This window comes from Diceros bicornis, chromosome 38, assembly GCF_020826845.1.
Source record: "Diceros bicornis minor isolate mBicDic1 chromosome 38, mDicBic1.mat.cur, whole genome shotgun sequence".
NCBI lineage: Eukaryota > Metazoa > Chordata > Mammalia > Perissodactyla > Rhinocerotidae > Diceros > Diceros bicornis.
This window is the reverse complement of record NC_080777.1, coordinates 28,941,753-28,958,331: the sequence shown is the minus strand read 5'-3', so window position 1 is coordinate 28,958,331 and position 16,579 is coordinate 28,941,753. Positions and strand designations below refer to the sequence as shown.

At 40.9% G+C, this 16,579-nt stretch overlaps 1 protein-coding gene across 5 annotated transcripts in view; it reads left to right on the top strand.

Annotated features, from left to right (window-relative positions):
- KIF14 (kinesin family member 14) overlaps positions 1-16,579 on the top strand; it is a 66,253-nt gene that overhangs the window by 20,153 nt on the left and 29,521 nt on the right. For all 5 annotated transcript variants that reach the window (XR_009217138.1, XM_058533758.1, XM_058533757.1 and 2 more), the window contains 9 exons: positions 649-821; positions 1,870-2,017; positions 2,252-2,315; positions 4,754-4,938; positions 8,029-8,131; positions 8,928-9,088; positions 11,994-12,141; positions 12,630-12,782; positions 14,423-14,549. Coding sequence is in view for 4 of the 5 variants with exons in the window: in XM_058533758.1 (XP_058389741.1) it covers positions 649-821; positions 1,870-2,017; positions 2,252-2,315; positions 4,754-4,938; positions 8,029-8,131; positions 8,928-9,088; positions 11,994-12,141; positions 12,630-12,782; positions 14,423-14,549 (1,262 nt within the window). In the remaining variant the exon portion in view is untranslated. The remainder of the gene's footprint in view (positions 1-648; positions 822-1,869; positions 2,018-2,251; positions 2,316-4,753; positions 4,939-8,028; positions 8,132-8,927; positions 9,089-11,993; positions 12,142-12,629; positions 12,783-14,422; positions 14,550-16,579) is intronic.

Sequence of the window (16,579 nt, the reverse complement as noted above, 5' to 3'; positions counted from 1 at the left end):
ACACACAATTCTGTCAAGGACTGCATCTCTGCATGACAGCAGTGTGTCTTTACAATTGGTTTCTTATAATGTAATTGCCACCTCGAAACCTGTAAGGGAAAATCTGACTTTTATTACGCCTTTTGAAAGTTAAGAATAGTGATATTCATTCTGCACTAATAGAGATAGGCCTTTTAGTCTCATATTCTCATACTTTCTTTTTTCTTCTAAAATAAGGCTTTTGCATATAGTGGAAAAAAATTTTATTTATATGTCCATTCATCATTTTCAGCATTTACTGTGTACCTGCACAAAAGGTCGTGGTAGCACTGGAAATACAAAGATGACCAAGACATGTGGTCCTTCCCTAAAGTGGCTCCTAGTCTAGTGTGGGGAGAGGCATCTTACTAAATATTTGATGGTTAACCCTATGTTAAAATCTCTACATAGATCCTTGCATCGTGAAACAATATAAAAAGTATAAGAGAAAATAATGTGTTCATGAGATCTAAAAATAGCTACAAATACCAAAAAAGTATTAAATGGTATTTAAGTGAAGAGTATAATACTATATTATATACCCTATTAGTTTGTTTTATGCTTTCTAGATAATTACTGTTATTAGGTTGTTGTAGAAGCAAAGTCTAATTATGATGTTTTTCCTTGAAGGCTGTTAAAAGAAAGTCTGGGTGGAAACTCTAAAACTGCAATGATCGCCACGATCAGTCCCGCTGCCAGCAACATCGAGGAAACATTGAGCACCCTTAGATACGCCAACAAGGCCCGCATGATAGTCAACGTTGCCAGAGTAAACGAAGATGTGAATGCTAAGTTAATTAGAGGTGAATGTTTTTCTGAAGATTAAATTATTTTGTAACAGTTTAATCTCAAATATTAATTTCAGTCATGAAAATAGGCACCTTAAGAAAACAAAAGATTTTTCTTCCATACCTACTTATAATAGGTTCTAATCATCCTTCTACAGTGATGGAGGTAGATGACTGGGAAAGAGATAAGTAGTGAGGGAAACAGTCAGAGCATAGAACATAGAGTGTGGGGAAGGGGAAATCGCAAGCATAGAAAACTAATTTCACAGACCGAGTCGTAGGGTGTGCAGCATAGTAACAGTACAGTTAGTTATTTTACTTCTTGTGACCATTCCTCCACTGTCCTTCTGTTTATCAGCTCTACTCTTCCTTAATTTGTTGATCCGAAGGCTGTTTGGTCTTGAGTTTCTAGCATAGGCCTAACGTTATTTGTGCTAAACTCTACTTCCTCTTTCTCTCTTGGTAACCACCTGCTTAGGATAGACTTGGGTGCCTGCAAGGAATCTTGATTTGTACAGTTTTCTCTTTGCTTATGTGGAACTACCATCTTTTCCTACCCTTTTGTCCTCTGGCCATTTTAGCAGCAAAAGGTGAACAGACACTTCACAGGGTGGGCCAGAGATGAATGAGTTTGCTATATTGTGGTTTTTCTTTCCATTTTGGATCCCCTCTCTTTTACAAATGGGACCGTTTTCATGAAAAATAAGTATCCTGGATTCCAGCGTGAAAAACCTTTGATCCTTATCCCACATGTCTTTATAGTAAGGTTTATGTCTGTTGTCCCAGTGTAAGTAAGAGTGTCCCCTTTCTCAGTTTCTCACTTTGGACAGTGCATTATGTGGCGATCCTACTTAGGAGGGGGTAAATTCATTAATGTAGGAGCACTTTTTCAGGCGAAGGCTAGGTAGAGATTTATAAGTAATGTAAGTAAAATAAAATTGATTTTTGCAAATATTCTACTTAGTAATATTTAAAACTTCAAATAAAATAGAAGATTGGAGGATTATGCCTACTGTGGACATATTACATGTTACTAATCATGCATCTTTTTACAAATATTTAGAATTGAAGGCAGAAATTGAAAAGCTAAAAGCTGCTCAAAGAAACAGTCGGAATATTGACCCTGAACAGTATAGGCTCTGTCGGCAAGAAATAACATCCTTAAGAATGAAACTGTATCAGCAGGAGAGACACATGGCAGAAATGCAAAGGTGGAATATATTTTAGGTGTTAAATGTGTTGCCTGGTAGGGGTGGAGAGAGAGGGGCTTAGGAGAGGTCTGTCTGTCTGTCTGTCTACCTTCTGAAGAGTAGAGCTGCCCACCCCAGATTATCATATTTTAAATATTCCTAAGTGGCTTCCTCATCTTTATTGATTGTCTCTTGATTCCCAATCTTACGTATCAGGGTGTTTTTAACTCTATTATTTCATTTGTCTTTGGAAAGATTATGGAGAGAGAAACTTAAACAAGCTGAAAAAAGAAAACTTCAAGAAACAGAAGAGTTACAGGTATCATTTCAACTTTCAAACTGATTTGAAAGTTAAAGAAGTATGCCAATAAGTATGTAAATTTAATTTCTCAAATACTTATTGGATCCTGACTCTGTACAAAGCAATACCATAGAGAATTGTTATAAAGAAATGTTAAGATCAGATTGTGATTGCTTAGAGCCCGTCAGCTGGTTGGAAAGTGAAAATATAAACAAGCTGTCTGGTTCTATTCACTGTGGTTCAGCAAATAGTAAATGTTCATGCTGTGGCAGGCCTGGGGAGGCCAAGGTGAATGGAACATACTTTGGGCCTCAGAGAGCATGCGATCCAGAGGGAGGTTTACAAAATAGGTGACTGAAGTGCAGCGTGACTTGATGAGGCTGAACCGTGTGAAACTGCCATTTTTTAGGTAAATGGCATATGGTTCAACCTAGTGTAGTGGAAAGTGTATAAAAGGTAGAGAAACAGGAGAGAGGAAGGAATAATTAATATTGATGAAGATGGTTATTAAGGAGGACTTCAAAGAGAAAGGGATTACTAAGCAAGATTTTGTACAACCAGCAGGAAGTTGCTAGGCTAACGAGGTCCAAATTTCTAAGCAGAGGAATACTGTGTTCGAAAGCATGGAGGCACAGCACAGTGTGGGTGTTCAGAGAATTAAGACGTTACAAATTAATGTTGGTGATGTTAGATAGAGAGAGATGTAAGATTCAGATCATGACGTAGGGAGGAACTTGAATTTAGGTGGAAGGGGAGCGACATGAGCAGACTTGAGTTTTGAGTAGATTCCTCTGGTGATAGTGTGAAAGACGGAGTTGAGGGAGGAAAGACTGATGATGGCAGGGCAAGGTACTTGTTTAGGAGGCTGTTGCTGCACTTAAGCTGACAGATGAGGAAAGATTGGAGTAAGGCAGTGGCCGTGGGAATGGGTGGTGGAGGCATGGGATTCAAGAGATAGAAAGGAGGTAACATTGAGAGGATCCCCTGGGGCTTTTTTCGGGGGGTGGGCTGGGACCTAGGTGTTGAGAGAAATGGAAAGTCAAGAATGACGCCCAGGTTTCTGAAATGTGTGCATGGCTTTGGGAAATTATGAGGTCTTGGTGCTAGAGAAAGAAGGGACTAGATGATGTGGGTTGAGGAATGACTGAGAGATGAAGAGACAGAGCCACACATACAGACTCTGAAAACCTTAGTGAGAAGTCTAGGGGTCAGGGGGCGCTGTGAGGCTATGTCGAGAAGTTTTGTTTTTTTGTTTCTTTAAAGGATGGAAGAGACTTGAGCATTTTTACAGGAATCAAAGCCCCTTAATGGAGATGTCCTAAAGGAGAATGGAGAGGACAGGTCAGGCTCAAAGGCGTTGGCAGTGAAGGAAACATTTCAGATGATTGGTAGGCGAGTCCTATAAGAATTCAGAGGAGGGGGTGCAGATTTCCTTGGGAATGGCTAGTCCAGCTTCATAGAGGATGAGATTTGAGTTGGGTTTTGACGCATGGGTAAGATTTTGATGGGCAGAGAAAAAGAGGAGTGTGTTCTAGGAAGGGCGAATTGTATGAGAGTAAAGGTGGGAAAGTTTAAGGTGTGCTCAGAAGAGCGTGTGTGGATCAGTGTTATTGGAGCAAGGAGTTCGTATGAGGTCATAAGGAGATGAAATTGGAAGGGTATGTTATGGTTAGTTTATTAAGGACTTGATTTCCAGGCCAAGAAATGTGAGTTTTATCCCATAGGAAGTGGAAAGTCACTGAAAGTGTTTGACTGGGAACTGACATTTTGAGAATATCCTTTCAGGAGAATTAATTTGGTATAGGATGTAAGATGGACTGAAAACAGGAGGACATTGTTGATGGGGCAGTCAGACTGCAGTAGTACAGATATGAGTTGATAAGGGTCTGAACTAAGGTGATGGCAATGAAGATGCAGCAAAAGGGATCGATATTCTCTAAAGACAGCAGTTTAGTAAGAATAGGCACAATTTGGTGGTGATGGATTGATGAATGAGTGGGCTGAGGATGGCGAAGGACCAAGAAGGGTCAACATAACTCTGCAAGTCTAAGAAGTAATGATAATGATGGTAACAGTTACAGGGAAGTCACAAAGGAGAGATTCTAAGAAACTAACTTAGTGAGACTTCACATCGAGTGATTTTAATGTTTAACATAAACCATTCGTTTTAAGTGAATTTAACAATTTCTTGGGCCGGCCCCATGGCTTAGCGGTTAAGTGCGCGAGCTCTGCTGCTGGCAGCCCGGGTTCGGATCCCGGGCGCACACTGACGCACCGCTTCTCCAGCCATGCTGAGGCCGCGTCCCACATACAGCAACTAGAAGGATGTGCAGCTATGACATACGACTATCTACTGGGGCTTTGGGGGAAAAAATAAAAAAATAAAATTATAAAAAAACAACAACAATTTCTTGCTTGTGGTTAAGGTTAATTTTTTTTCTGACTTTTATTACTAGAAAGCAGGAATTACATTTCAAATGGACAACCATTTGCCAAACCTCGTCAATCTCAATGAAGATCCTCAGCTATCAGAGATGCTGTTATATATGATAAAAGAAGGCATAACTACAGTTGGGAAACATAAGCCAAACTCCAGCCATGATATTCAGTTATCTGGGGTGCTGGTTGCTGATGATCATTGGTATGTTATTCTTCCCCCCAAATAAAAGGCACCTGTTCATTTTTCAGGAGGCTTCCATATCTTTGTGATGACTTGTGGTTTCCTTCACACAAGGCGTTCATTTGTACTGATTCTTTGGTATAATCCTTTAATGCATCTTTTAGCCAGGAAAAACAGACATTCTGAGTGTTTTGTAAGGACGGTAGGCCAGTTACTCTCAATACAGGGTACAAGGTAGTCGTGCTCTCTATTTTTGTTTTGGTGTACATGATCTGCTGGCTGAGGGATAATTTCTTGGAATTGTGATCATAGGCATGAAAGTAAATTTCTATCTATCTTATATGGCAGGATTTTTGGTTGGATTGACAAATTTAAATGTTTTGTTTCATGTGAATTTCATTCACATGAATTGAATACTATGTGTATTGTTGGGATGATAGAATATGTAGACTTTCTTGTCTCCACATTATGTTTTCAAGATTTATCCATATTGATGCTCTTTCATTTTCACTGCTGTATTCTATTGTATGAATTTATCTATCTTTCATATTATTACAATCTATTTTGTTGATAGACATTTGGGTTGCTTCTGATTTTTTGCTACCACAACATTGCTGAGTACTCTTGTGCATGTCTCCTGGTACACATGTGAGGAGTTTCTCTACAGTGAGTTTCCCAGATGATGAACTGAGATATGAGCCCTCTAGGCAGCCAGTGGGAACTTCAGAGGCCTGACCTGACAGACAGTCATGTCTAGTTGTGGGCAGCCTTTCTATTTACCCTAGTGTGCTATACAAATGTTATGATTTTCTAATTATGCTGCAATAATAATGATTTTAAAGGTTTGGGAAGCACTCTTAAACTATATGTCTAAGAGTATTTGAAATATTAGGTTGTAGGATATGTGTATGTTCAACTTTACTTGGTAATTTCAAATTGTTTTCCAAAATGATTATCAGTTTCTATTCCAGTTGGCTTTGAGGGTACTTATTACTCCACATCCTTGCCAACACTTAGTACTGCTGGACTTTAGTTTATGCCAGTCAGGTGGACGTGAAAAGGTATCTCACTGAGGCTTCATTCTGCATTTCTTTGACTAATAATCTTTTCATTTATTCACTGGCCATTTTAGTTTGCTGTTCTGTGACTTGCCTGTTCATGTCTTTTGTCCATTTTTCAATTGGATTTTTTGTTTTTTTCCTAGTGATTTGTAGCAGTTCTTTATATATTCTGGTTGCCAAGCCTTTGTGAGTTTTATGTGTTGCAAATACCTTTTTTCCAGTGTGTGGCTCATCTTTTCACCCTCTGGTGGTGCCTTTTGGTGGATCGAAGTTCCTAGTTTTATTGTAGTACATGGCATCAATCTTTTCCTTTACGGTTGTCAATTTTTGTGTCTTGTTTAAGACATAGTTTCTACGTTGAGGTCATGGAGATGTTCTCCTAAATTTTCTTCTAGATGTTTTGAAGTTTTGCTTTCACATTTAAGTCCTTAAGTAGTCTGGAATTTTTTGGTGTGAAGTAGAGATGTAAATTCATTTATTTTCTATGTGAATAACCAATTCTACCAGTACCATATATTAAATAGTATATTGCTTCTTTTGTGATCTGCAGTGTTAATATAAAAAAGTTCCAAAAATATGGGAGTCTTAATTACTTGAGCTTTCTGATAAGTCTTTCTATCAGCTATGTTCTCGGTTCCTTTGGCTCTTCTATTATTAATTGTTTTCTATAGCAAATACAGTATGATTTATACCAAGGCTCTGACTCTCAAGGAGTTGAGAGTCCAGCAGGGCACGAGGAAGCCCTCTGCCTGGTACTCAGTATTTCCCATTTTAGTCACTCCTCAGGGTTTGTCTTACTTACTAGACTGTGAACTGTGTGAGAGCTGGTTTTCTGCCTGTCCTCACTGCTGAGACGTAACTGGCCGGTGGGGGCTCAGTGAATAAAAGGACTTCTGTACCCGTCAACGTGTATTAATGTTAGATGGGTCTCACATACTTAGTGCTTAAAAGTAAGAAGAAGGAAGAGTTCACGTCTAGCTTGAGCCCTAAAGAGAAGCTTCTTAGGGAGCTCTGGCATTTCAGTTGGGCCTTGAAGGGTGACAGAGATGAGGGAGAGGACGTCCTCTGCTACAGGGATGGCTCAGACAAAGGAGGGAAGCCCATACTAGGGCTAATTCAGGTGGGCTGCTTACAGGGAAATAGTGGTGCATGAGGGAGGTGGGTGATTGAAGCCAGACTGGGGGGTCCAGAATGCTAGGCTGAGGAGTTTGATGGCAGAGTAGATAGAATTAGGAGAGGGCAGGGCTCAGAACCAGTAGATGTGGTTAAGACTCGAGGCTTGTGGGAGGGGTGTATTGCCTGGGGGTGAGCGGTTCTTCCCAGGTACTCTTCTCTAGATGCTGTGAGTGAACTGTCACTCTTGAATTATAATCAACAGCCAGACGTGTTTGGTTAAGACTCATCCAGTTAATCCAAGATGAATTGGACTTTGGAGTTCCTTTCCTGGTCTCTGAATAAAAAGACTCAGAGGAATATATAGCATTTTTAGCTGGTTTTCCACAGTGTCATCTTATCGTCAGGGTCAGTTATTAGATGACTAAGGAGTGTACTGTGATCTGCATGCTTTTCCTTCTTTTGTGATGCTCCACTTTTCATGAGAGGAAAGTGTTTGTTGTTCATTCGTTTATTAAAACTCATGTATAACCAGAAAGTTAGAAAAGCAAAAAATGAAAACACTTAAAATTGTTCCGTTTATGGGTAAACCATTGTCAATATTTTAATATATTTTTTTCTTTGGATTTTTTAAATTCATTTTTGGGGAGAGGGAGGAGGTTGGTTTTTTTTTTTTTTAAAGTAGTTATAATCAAAATACATACAATGAAAATTCTTCCCACTGCTGGTGGATAGAATTGCTAGAGAGGCCAGGCTTTTTCACCAAAACTTCAAAATCTAGTTGGAGGAAAATAAGGGAATTTTAAATCATTGTTGTCACAAATGGATATGAAACTTGACACCAAAGCAATAACCCAAGAAGGATTATCTCATATTGCCTTTTTCTCACTTTTTAGTCTGTTCTGTTATTTTAACAATGTGTCTCCTATCTTAACAGTACTATCAAAAGTTTTGGTGGGACAGTGAGTATTGTCCCAGTTGGGGAAGCAAAGACATATGTAAACGGAAAACGTATTTTGGAACCCACAGTATTACATCATGTAAGTTGGCTGGTGCTAAAATGTAAGAAATTGTTTGACTTTGGGCAAGTTGTTAATGTTTTGAGTCCTAGTTTTCTCCTCTGTAAAATATGGTAATGAGCTAGATTAAGGACTTGCCAGTTGTAAAATTCTCTTTCCTGTTATCTTGTTAATTGCTTTCCTTTGTCCAAAGACAAAAGATATATCACTATGAACCAGTACCTGAGGAGCTGACCACTGACAGCATCGTATGTGTGTGGTAAAGAGCTGGGCTCTGGACTCAGGCCAGACAGGGTTGAAGCCCCGACCCTGCCATCTGCCGTATGACCTTTGGAAAGTTATTTCACTGGGATGATTGTAATATTGACATTAGGAGAACAGGCATAAACCAGTCTGTTGCAGGCAAACCAAGACATGTGGTCACTTCACGTATGTCCTGTCTTTCAGGAGTAAGGGAGGATTAAATGCAGTCATTCGTGTGTAGTTCTTAACACCACGTCTGCAAATAGGAAGCTCAGTGAACGCTCACGATTGTTCGTATTAAGCTCTGTGCTCTTTGGTTTCCTCATACCTGACGTCGGGATAATAGCATGTATCTCATTGAGTTGTTGAGAGATGGAAATGTGATAACGTGTACATAAAGCGTTTGACGCAGTTCTTGGCACATGGAAAGTATTTAATAAATGTTAGTTGCTATGATATTTATGTTTATCATTAATAATACTAGACTATAGTGAATTATTGAGTGTGATGATTTGTCCCATGTGATTTTTTGGTTCAGACTCATCTCAAGTGGTAAATTTTGTGTGTGCCTTAGGGTGATCGGGTGATTCTTGGTGGAGATCATTATTTTAGACTGAATCATCCAGTAGAAGTCCGGAAAGGAAAAAGACCATCCAATAGAGATACTCTTACGAGCGAGGGTCCAAAAGACTTTGAATTTGCAAAAAATGAGTTGCTCATGGCACAGAGAGCGCAGTAAGTATTATTGCCGCGGCGACATGTAAGTATATGGGGGAGATCTGCAGAGAGAGTTAATCCCATTGCACGAGGCTCCAGTCTTTCAGGTTCACGCTCTGGGTGCTGGTTTCTCATGACGTAATCTTTTCTCTTGGTACGTTCATTCATTCAACAGACGTTTACTGGGCAGATATTATGTGTCTCTCCGTGTACTCGATGCTGGGAATACACAGAATAATTGAAAGTTAGCTCCTGCACTGGAGGAATTCCTCATCTCCTGGAGCTGGCAGATAGAGAGTTGTGACTGTCCCGACAGAGTCCCGCACTGTGTGACTCGTATGGAGTGACTCCTGGCCCCAACCAGGGATCCGCCAAGGGTTCCAGAGGATGAGAAGACATCCCCTGGAATGGAGTCCCTGGAGACTGTTAGAAGTTAGCCAGGAAGACTGGGGAGCATATCTGGGGTTTTCTTTTCTTTTCTTTTTTTTTTTTTGTGAGGGAAATCAGCCCTGAGCTAACATCCATGCTAATCCTCCTCTTTTTGCTGAGGAAGACCAGCTCTGAGCTAACACCTATTGCCAATCCTCCTCCTTTTTTTCTTTCCCAAAGCCCCAGTAGATAGTTGTATGTCATAGTTGCACAGCCTTCTAGTTGCTGTATGTGGGAAGCGGCCTCGGCATGGCTGGAGAAGCAGTGCGTCCGTGCGCGCCTGGGATCCAAACCCCGGCTGCCAGTAGCGGAGCGCGTGCACTTAGCCGCCAAGCCACCGGGCCGGCCCATGGGGTTTTCTTTTCTTCTTGTGCCCAGTTGCAGCTCATGCAATACTGTAGAATTTCTGATTTAAGGAGTATCCTTGTAAACTAAATGGTCAAGTATGCGTAAATAAGATGCTACAGAGTTTGGAGTTTATCTTAAAGGATGTGGAATCATTAATGAATTTTAAGCAGACGTGAGGCAGATATGGTTAGAATCACGTTTTAGAGAGACCACCGTGAGCCAAGTCTGGAGAGTGGACAGAGGTGGAGTAGGATTGCGGGCCGCAGGTGCAGTTCAGAGGCACCTGCCATCAGATGAGTATAGTGAGGTCCAGTAGGAGGGATTCTAAGGAGGGAGAGTCAGCAAGTCCTGATGACTAAAGAGGAAGCAGAGAGGAGGCGTCAAGAACGACTAGTATAGGCTGGAATCATCTTGCTCTGTCACCCTGAAAAAGTTGATCTTGCTTTTGCCTTCTTTTTTTTAAATTGTGGTACAGTATACATAGCATAAAATTCACCATTTTAACCATTTTTCAGTGTACAGTTCAACAATATTAAGTACATTCACATCCTTGTGCAGCCATCACCACCATCCATGTCCAAAACTTTTTCATCATCCCAAACCGCGAACCTCTGTCCCCGTTATACACTAATTCTCTATTCCCCCACGGCCCCCAGGCCCTGGTAACCATTGGCCCTCTTTCTTTTGACATTATATTTCCAGTAAAATTGGGAATGGTAATTTCTATAAAGTGCACTTGCTAAAGCATTGATTTTATTTATTTATTTATTTTCTGAGGAAGATCAGCCCTGAGCTAACATCCATGCCAATCCTCCTCTTTTTGCTGAGGAAGACTGGCCCTGAGCTAACATGTGTGCTGATTTTCCTTTACTTTATGTGGGACACTGCCTCAGCATGGCCGGACCAGTGGTGCGTCGGTGCGCGCCCGGGATCCCAATCTGGGCTGCCAGCAGCGGAGCGCGTGCACTTAACTGCTATGCCATGGGGCCGGCCCCTGAAGCATTGATTTTATTGGGAAGAAAGAAGCTTTTAGTTTTCTATAATCGTTGATTCTTTTTTTTTTTTTTATAATTTTATTTGTTTATTTTTTCCCCCAAAGCCCCAGTAGATAGTTGTATGTCATAGCTGCACATCCTTCTAGTTGCTGTATGTGGGACGCGGCCTCAGCATGGCTGGAGAAGCGGTGCGTCGGTGCGCACCCGGGATCCGAACCCGGGCCGCCAGCAGCGGAGCGCGCGCGCTTAACCGCTCAGCCACGGGGCCGGCCCTATAATCGTTGATTCTTTTCCTTCTGTATATTGAAGGGTGACAAAGCTAATTTAAGGGGCCAGCCCGGTGGCGCACGCGGTTAAGTGCGTGTGCTCTGCTGCAGCAGCCCAGGGTTTGCCGGTTTGGATCCTGGACGCCCACCGATGCACTGCTTGGCAAGCCATGCTGTGGCGGCGTCCCATATAAAGTAGAGGAAGATGGGCACGGATGTTAGCCCAGGGCCAGTCTTCCTCAGCAAAAAAAGAGGAGGATTGAAAAAAAGAGGAGGATTGGCAGATGTTAGCACAGGGCTGATCTCACTGAAAGAAAAAAAAAAAAGCTAATTTAATGTTTTGACTTATCAAAATGCCAAATTATTATAGATGGTTGAAAATATATGGTGCAGTTTCTGCTTTATCAGCTCTTGTAGCATGTGCTTCTAGAGTCGTTTCAATAGTTTCCTAATCTATGACCTAAACATGAATTGAAAGATATGGATATATGAAATATAATTTCTGCTCTAACCATTGTTAGTTTAACATAGAATACCCTTATTCTGGGGCTGGCCCAGTGGCATAGTGATTAAGTTTGCTCGCTCTGCTTCGGTAGCCCGGGGTTCACAGGTTCTGATGCCGGGTGTGGACCAACGCACCACTTGTCAAGCCATGTTGTGGTGGCATCCCATATAAAGTAGAGTAAGATGGGCACGGATGTTAGCCCAGGGCCAACAGTTCTAAAGCTAATAAATATTTAAGAACACTATTGACAGAATGTCAGAAATTACATTTTAAGATTTAAATTTTTGTATAACGGAAAACATTTTAATATGATTGAGAACTATTATGGTATATAAAGAATTGGTGACGATGTACCCTATAAATATTTTGCTGCTTTGTAGACTTGAAGAAGAAATAAAAGAGGCACAGTTGAAAGCAAAGGAAGAAATGATGCAAGGAATCCAAATTGCCAAAGAAATGGCTCAGCAAGAGCTTTCTTCTCAAAAAGCTGCGTATGAAAGCAAAATAAGAGCCCTGGAGGCAGAACTGGTAGGAGGCACTTGGTTATCCTTTCTCTGCTGGTGCGCCCCGCGTGCCGTGCTGGCTGCAAGATGGGGCATGTAGCTGTGAGGGAACGGGAGGGTCAACCAGTCGAGTCAAGCCCAGCGAGTCTCGGCCTGCTTTAGTTTTACTTGGTCAGCAAGTTGTAGAAGATCTGTGGCTACTGGCAGGAGAAGGAAAGTGAGGAGCCTCCGTCCTCCAGCCGCGGGAGCCACTGCCATCTCCAGGGTTCCCAGGCGATCTCTTGATCCTGGAAACCCGCCTTAGACGAGAACACTCCGAAAGGCTGGCCAGCGATCCTGATGTTTAGTTAGGTTAGTCAGCCTGAATGAGGTAGGGAAGCTAGAGAGCAACCTGTTAGTCAAGTTCTTGTGCACTGAGTAAAGAAGGGGACTTGTGTACTTTTTTGGTATCATTTTTGAAAAAAATCCTTTGTACTTTTTGCCTTACTCATTTTTTATTATTGCTCTTTAAAGAAAGAAGAGTCTCAAAGGAAGAAATTGCAGGAATTAAGTAACCAAAAGGCTAATCACAAAATTGAGGAGTTAGAAGAGGCAAAGCAGCGGCTTGAGCAGGAGATATGTGTCAACAAGAAGCGGTTAGAAATGGAGACTTTGGCTACGAAACAGGTAATTTCATGTTATTGCTAGTTTATGTTATTTTGAGGAGAAGCTAGATTTATTTTAAGAACTTAACGGTATCTTGACAAGAGATGGCCAAACCCAGGTGTGCAGATGAGAAGGGCTCTTCTTGCCTGAGACGTTCCGTCCTGGTGCTGCTCACACGTCAGCACACACAGGCTTTGAGAGAGCCAGAGCTAGTGTTTCCATTAGTTCCATTCCAGATTTCTCTCTTGATGCATCCGCAACTATCGTGATCTGTCATGCCAGATAACATAAAGGAGGGAAACAATGCTGGGGCGTCCTCCACAGAAGGAGGAGAGGCCGAGCTCTCGCACTGGTCACACCCTGACAGCACAGTGAAGCATTGTCTGCCCGTGGAAAGAGGGCCAGCAGGCACTTGCCTGAGTAGCTGCTAGGAGAATTCACAGGAGGGCATCTGTGCCCTGTCTTAGGAGCTCAGGCGTTGGCTCTTGTCATCTCACTGAGGACGGAGGCGTCTTTCAAGGCCGACTCACATTAACCAAGTTCACAAGACCGAAGCATAAAACCTGAATGTCAACATGTTACTACCTTCAGTCAACCTTCTGTCAACCTTTTAGGCCATTCTTTGTCTTTGTAATAGTGCTTTTCAAGATGCGATCCTTAGACCTCATCAGCATCACCTGTTAGAAATGCAGGTTCTTAGGCCCCACTCCAGAATCACTGAATCAGAAACTCCGGGGGTGGGGCCCGAATCTGTTTTAACAGGTTCTGCAGGGGGTTCTGATGAATGCTAAAGTTTGGAGCCACTGTTTTAATCTCTGCTTTGATTCCTTATATCTCAAGGTTAAAGTTTTAATCTCAACTGGCAATTTTTTTTCCCCAAGTTTGTGGTGGGGGTGGGAGTTGGGGTGGAAGAAAATACTCCTAGTAACCAGAGTACTGATACTATAATGTGGTGATAATACCTGTATTGGCCAGCTGTAGAGCACAAAGGCTAGTGAACCACCTCAGAGAGCTTTAGGAGAAAAACATAGAACTGTCTAATTCTTGAAAACAGTGATATAATGGGCTGTTATAGGCTTATTTGTGTCAAATGAGGTTTTTTCGTATCTTTTAAATTTAACTTTTTTCTTTAGTCCACAGATGTTCTTGAGTGTGGGCTTTTTTGAGTAGTTTTTTTTTGATTATTAACGTTTTTATGCTTCCTACCAATTGGAAGAAAGATTAATCTATGTCATCAAAAATTCCTAATGATTTTGTTGTGGGGGGAAAAATAGTTTTCTAAAAATATTTTATAAATTTTGTTTTTTTCTGAGGAAGATTTGCTCAGAGCTAACAACTGTTGCCAATCTTCCTCTATTTTATATGTGGACCACTACCATAGCATGGCTGCTGATGAGTGGTGTGGGTCCGTGCCCGGGATCTGAACCCAGGCTGCTGAAGCAGAGTGCGCTGAACTTAACCACTAGGCCACAGGACTGGCCCATAAATCATTTTTTAAAGGCCTTTTATGCTCAATAAAACATGTTAAACATGTATGCTTGATAAAACATGTACTTTAAAATGAGACTTAATAATAGTGTGTTACCATTATCAATCAAGTTTTATAATTTCTCTCTTTGCATGTTCTCATGTATGGGTCTATATGAATGACTATTAATTAGGCCTTAGAAGACCACAGCATCCGCCATGCAAGAATTCTGGAAGCTTTAGAAACTGAGAAGCAAAAAATTGCTAAAGAAGTACAAATTCTACAGCAAAATCAGAGTAATAGGGACAAAACTTTTACAAGTGAGTATATAACGATTTTAGTGGCATTTTCTGAAGTTATGTATGTTATTTCATGTAATTACTAAAATGTTAGAGGTAGTTGCCTTTGTGTATTCAAAACGTTTCATTCTAGATGTTGCTGACTTTTCTGGATCCAAATTTGTATGAATGATTGTTTGTAGAATATTCCGTTTTTAGAATGTTTAGGTATAAAAGCAAATAGTAAACAAAATTCCAAGTATTTTAATGTGTAACATGTTTTTTTAAATTGACGTCATAATAGTTTATAACATTGTGAGATTTCAGTTGGGCATTATTATTTGTCAGTCACCATATAAATACACCCCTTCACCCCTTGTGCCCATCCCCCAAACCCCTTCCCCCTGGTAACCCCCAAACTGTTCTCTCTGTGTGTGAGTTTATATTCCACATATGAGTGGAGTCATACGGTGTTTGTCTCTTTCTCTGGCTTATTTCGCTTAACATAATACCCTCTAGGTCCATCCATGTTGTTGCAAATGGGACTATTTTGTCTTTTTTTTTATGGCTGAGTAGTATTCCATTGTATATATATACCACATCTTCTTTATCCAGTCATCTGTCAAGGGATGCTTGGGTTGCTTCCACTTCTTGGCTATAGTGAATAATGCTGCAATGAACATAGGGGTGCATAAGCCTCTTTGGATTCTTGATTTCAACTTCTTTGGATAAATACTCAGAAATGGGATAGCTGGATCGTAAGGTATTTCTATTTTTATTTTTATTTATTTATTTATTTTTGTGAGGGAGATTAGCGCTGAGTTAACATCCGATGCCAATCCTCCTCTTTATGCTGAGGAAGATTGGCCCTGGGCTAACATCCGTGCCCGTCTTCCTCTACTTTATATGAGATGCCGCCACAGCATTGCTTGACAAGCGGTGCGTCAGTCCAATCCCGGGATCAGAACGTGCGAACCCTGGGCTGCCAAAGCGGAGTGCACGAACTTAACTGCTATGCCACTCTATTTTTAATTTTTTGAGGAATCTCCATACTGTTTTCCATAGAGGCTGCGCCAGTTTACATTCCCACCAGCAGTGAATGAGGGTTCCCTTTTCTCCACATCCTCTCCAACATTTGTTATTTTTTGTCTTGGTGATTGTAGCCATTCTCACGGGTGTAAGGTGATATCTTAGTGTAGTTTTGATTTGAATTTTGGTGATGATTAGTGATGTTGAACATCTTTTGATGTGCCTATTGGCCATCTATATATCTTCCTTGGAAAAATGTCTGTTCATATCCTCTGCCCCTTTTTTGATTGGGTTATTTCTTTTTTTGTGGTTCAGTTGTATGAGTTCTTTATATATTATGGAGATTAACCCCTTGTCAGATATATGATTTGCAAATGTTTTCTCCCAGTTGATGGGTTGTCTTTTCATTTTGATCCTGGTTTCCTTTGCCTTGCAGGAGCTCTTTAGTCTGATGCTGTCCCACTTGTTTATTTTTTCTCTTGTTTCCCTTATCCGAGTAGACATGGAATTTGAGAAGATCCCTCTAAGACCGATGTCAAAGAATGTTCTGCCTGTATTTTCTTCCAGGAGTTTTATAGTTGCAGGTCTTACCTTCAAGTCTTTGATCCATTTTGAGTTAATTTTTGTGTGTGGTGAAAGATAATGGTCTACTTTTGCATGTGGCTGTCCAGTTTTCCCAGCACCATTTATTGAAGAGACTTTCCTTTCTCCATTGTATGTTCTTAGCTCCTTTGTTGAAGGTTAGCTGTCTGTATATGTGTGGTTTTATTTCTGGACTTTTAATTCTGTTCCATTGATCTGTATGTCTGTTTTTATACCAGTACCATGCTGTTTTGATTATTATAGCTTTGTAGTATATTTTGAAGTCAGGGATTGTGATGCCTCCAGCTTTGTTCTTTTTTCTGAGGATTGCTTTAGCTATTTGGGGTCTTTTGTTGCCCCATATGAATTTTAGTATTCTTTGTTCTATTTCTGTGAAGAATGTCATTGGGATTCTGATTGGGATTACATTGAATCTGTAGATTGCTTTAGGTAATGTGGAC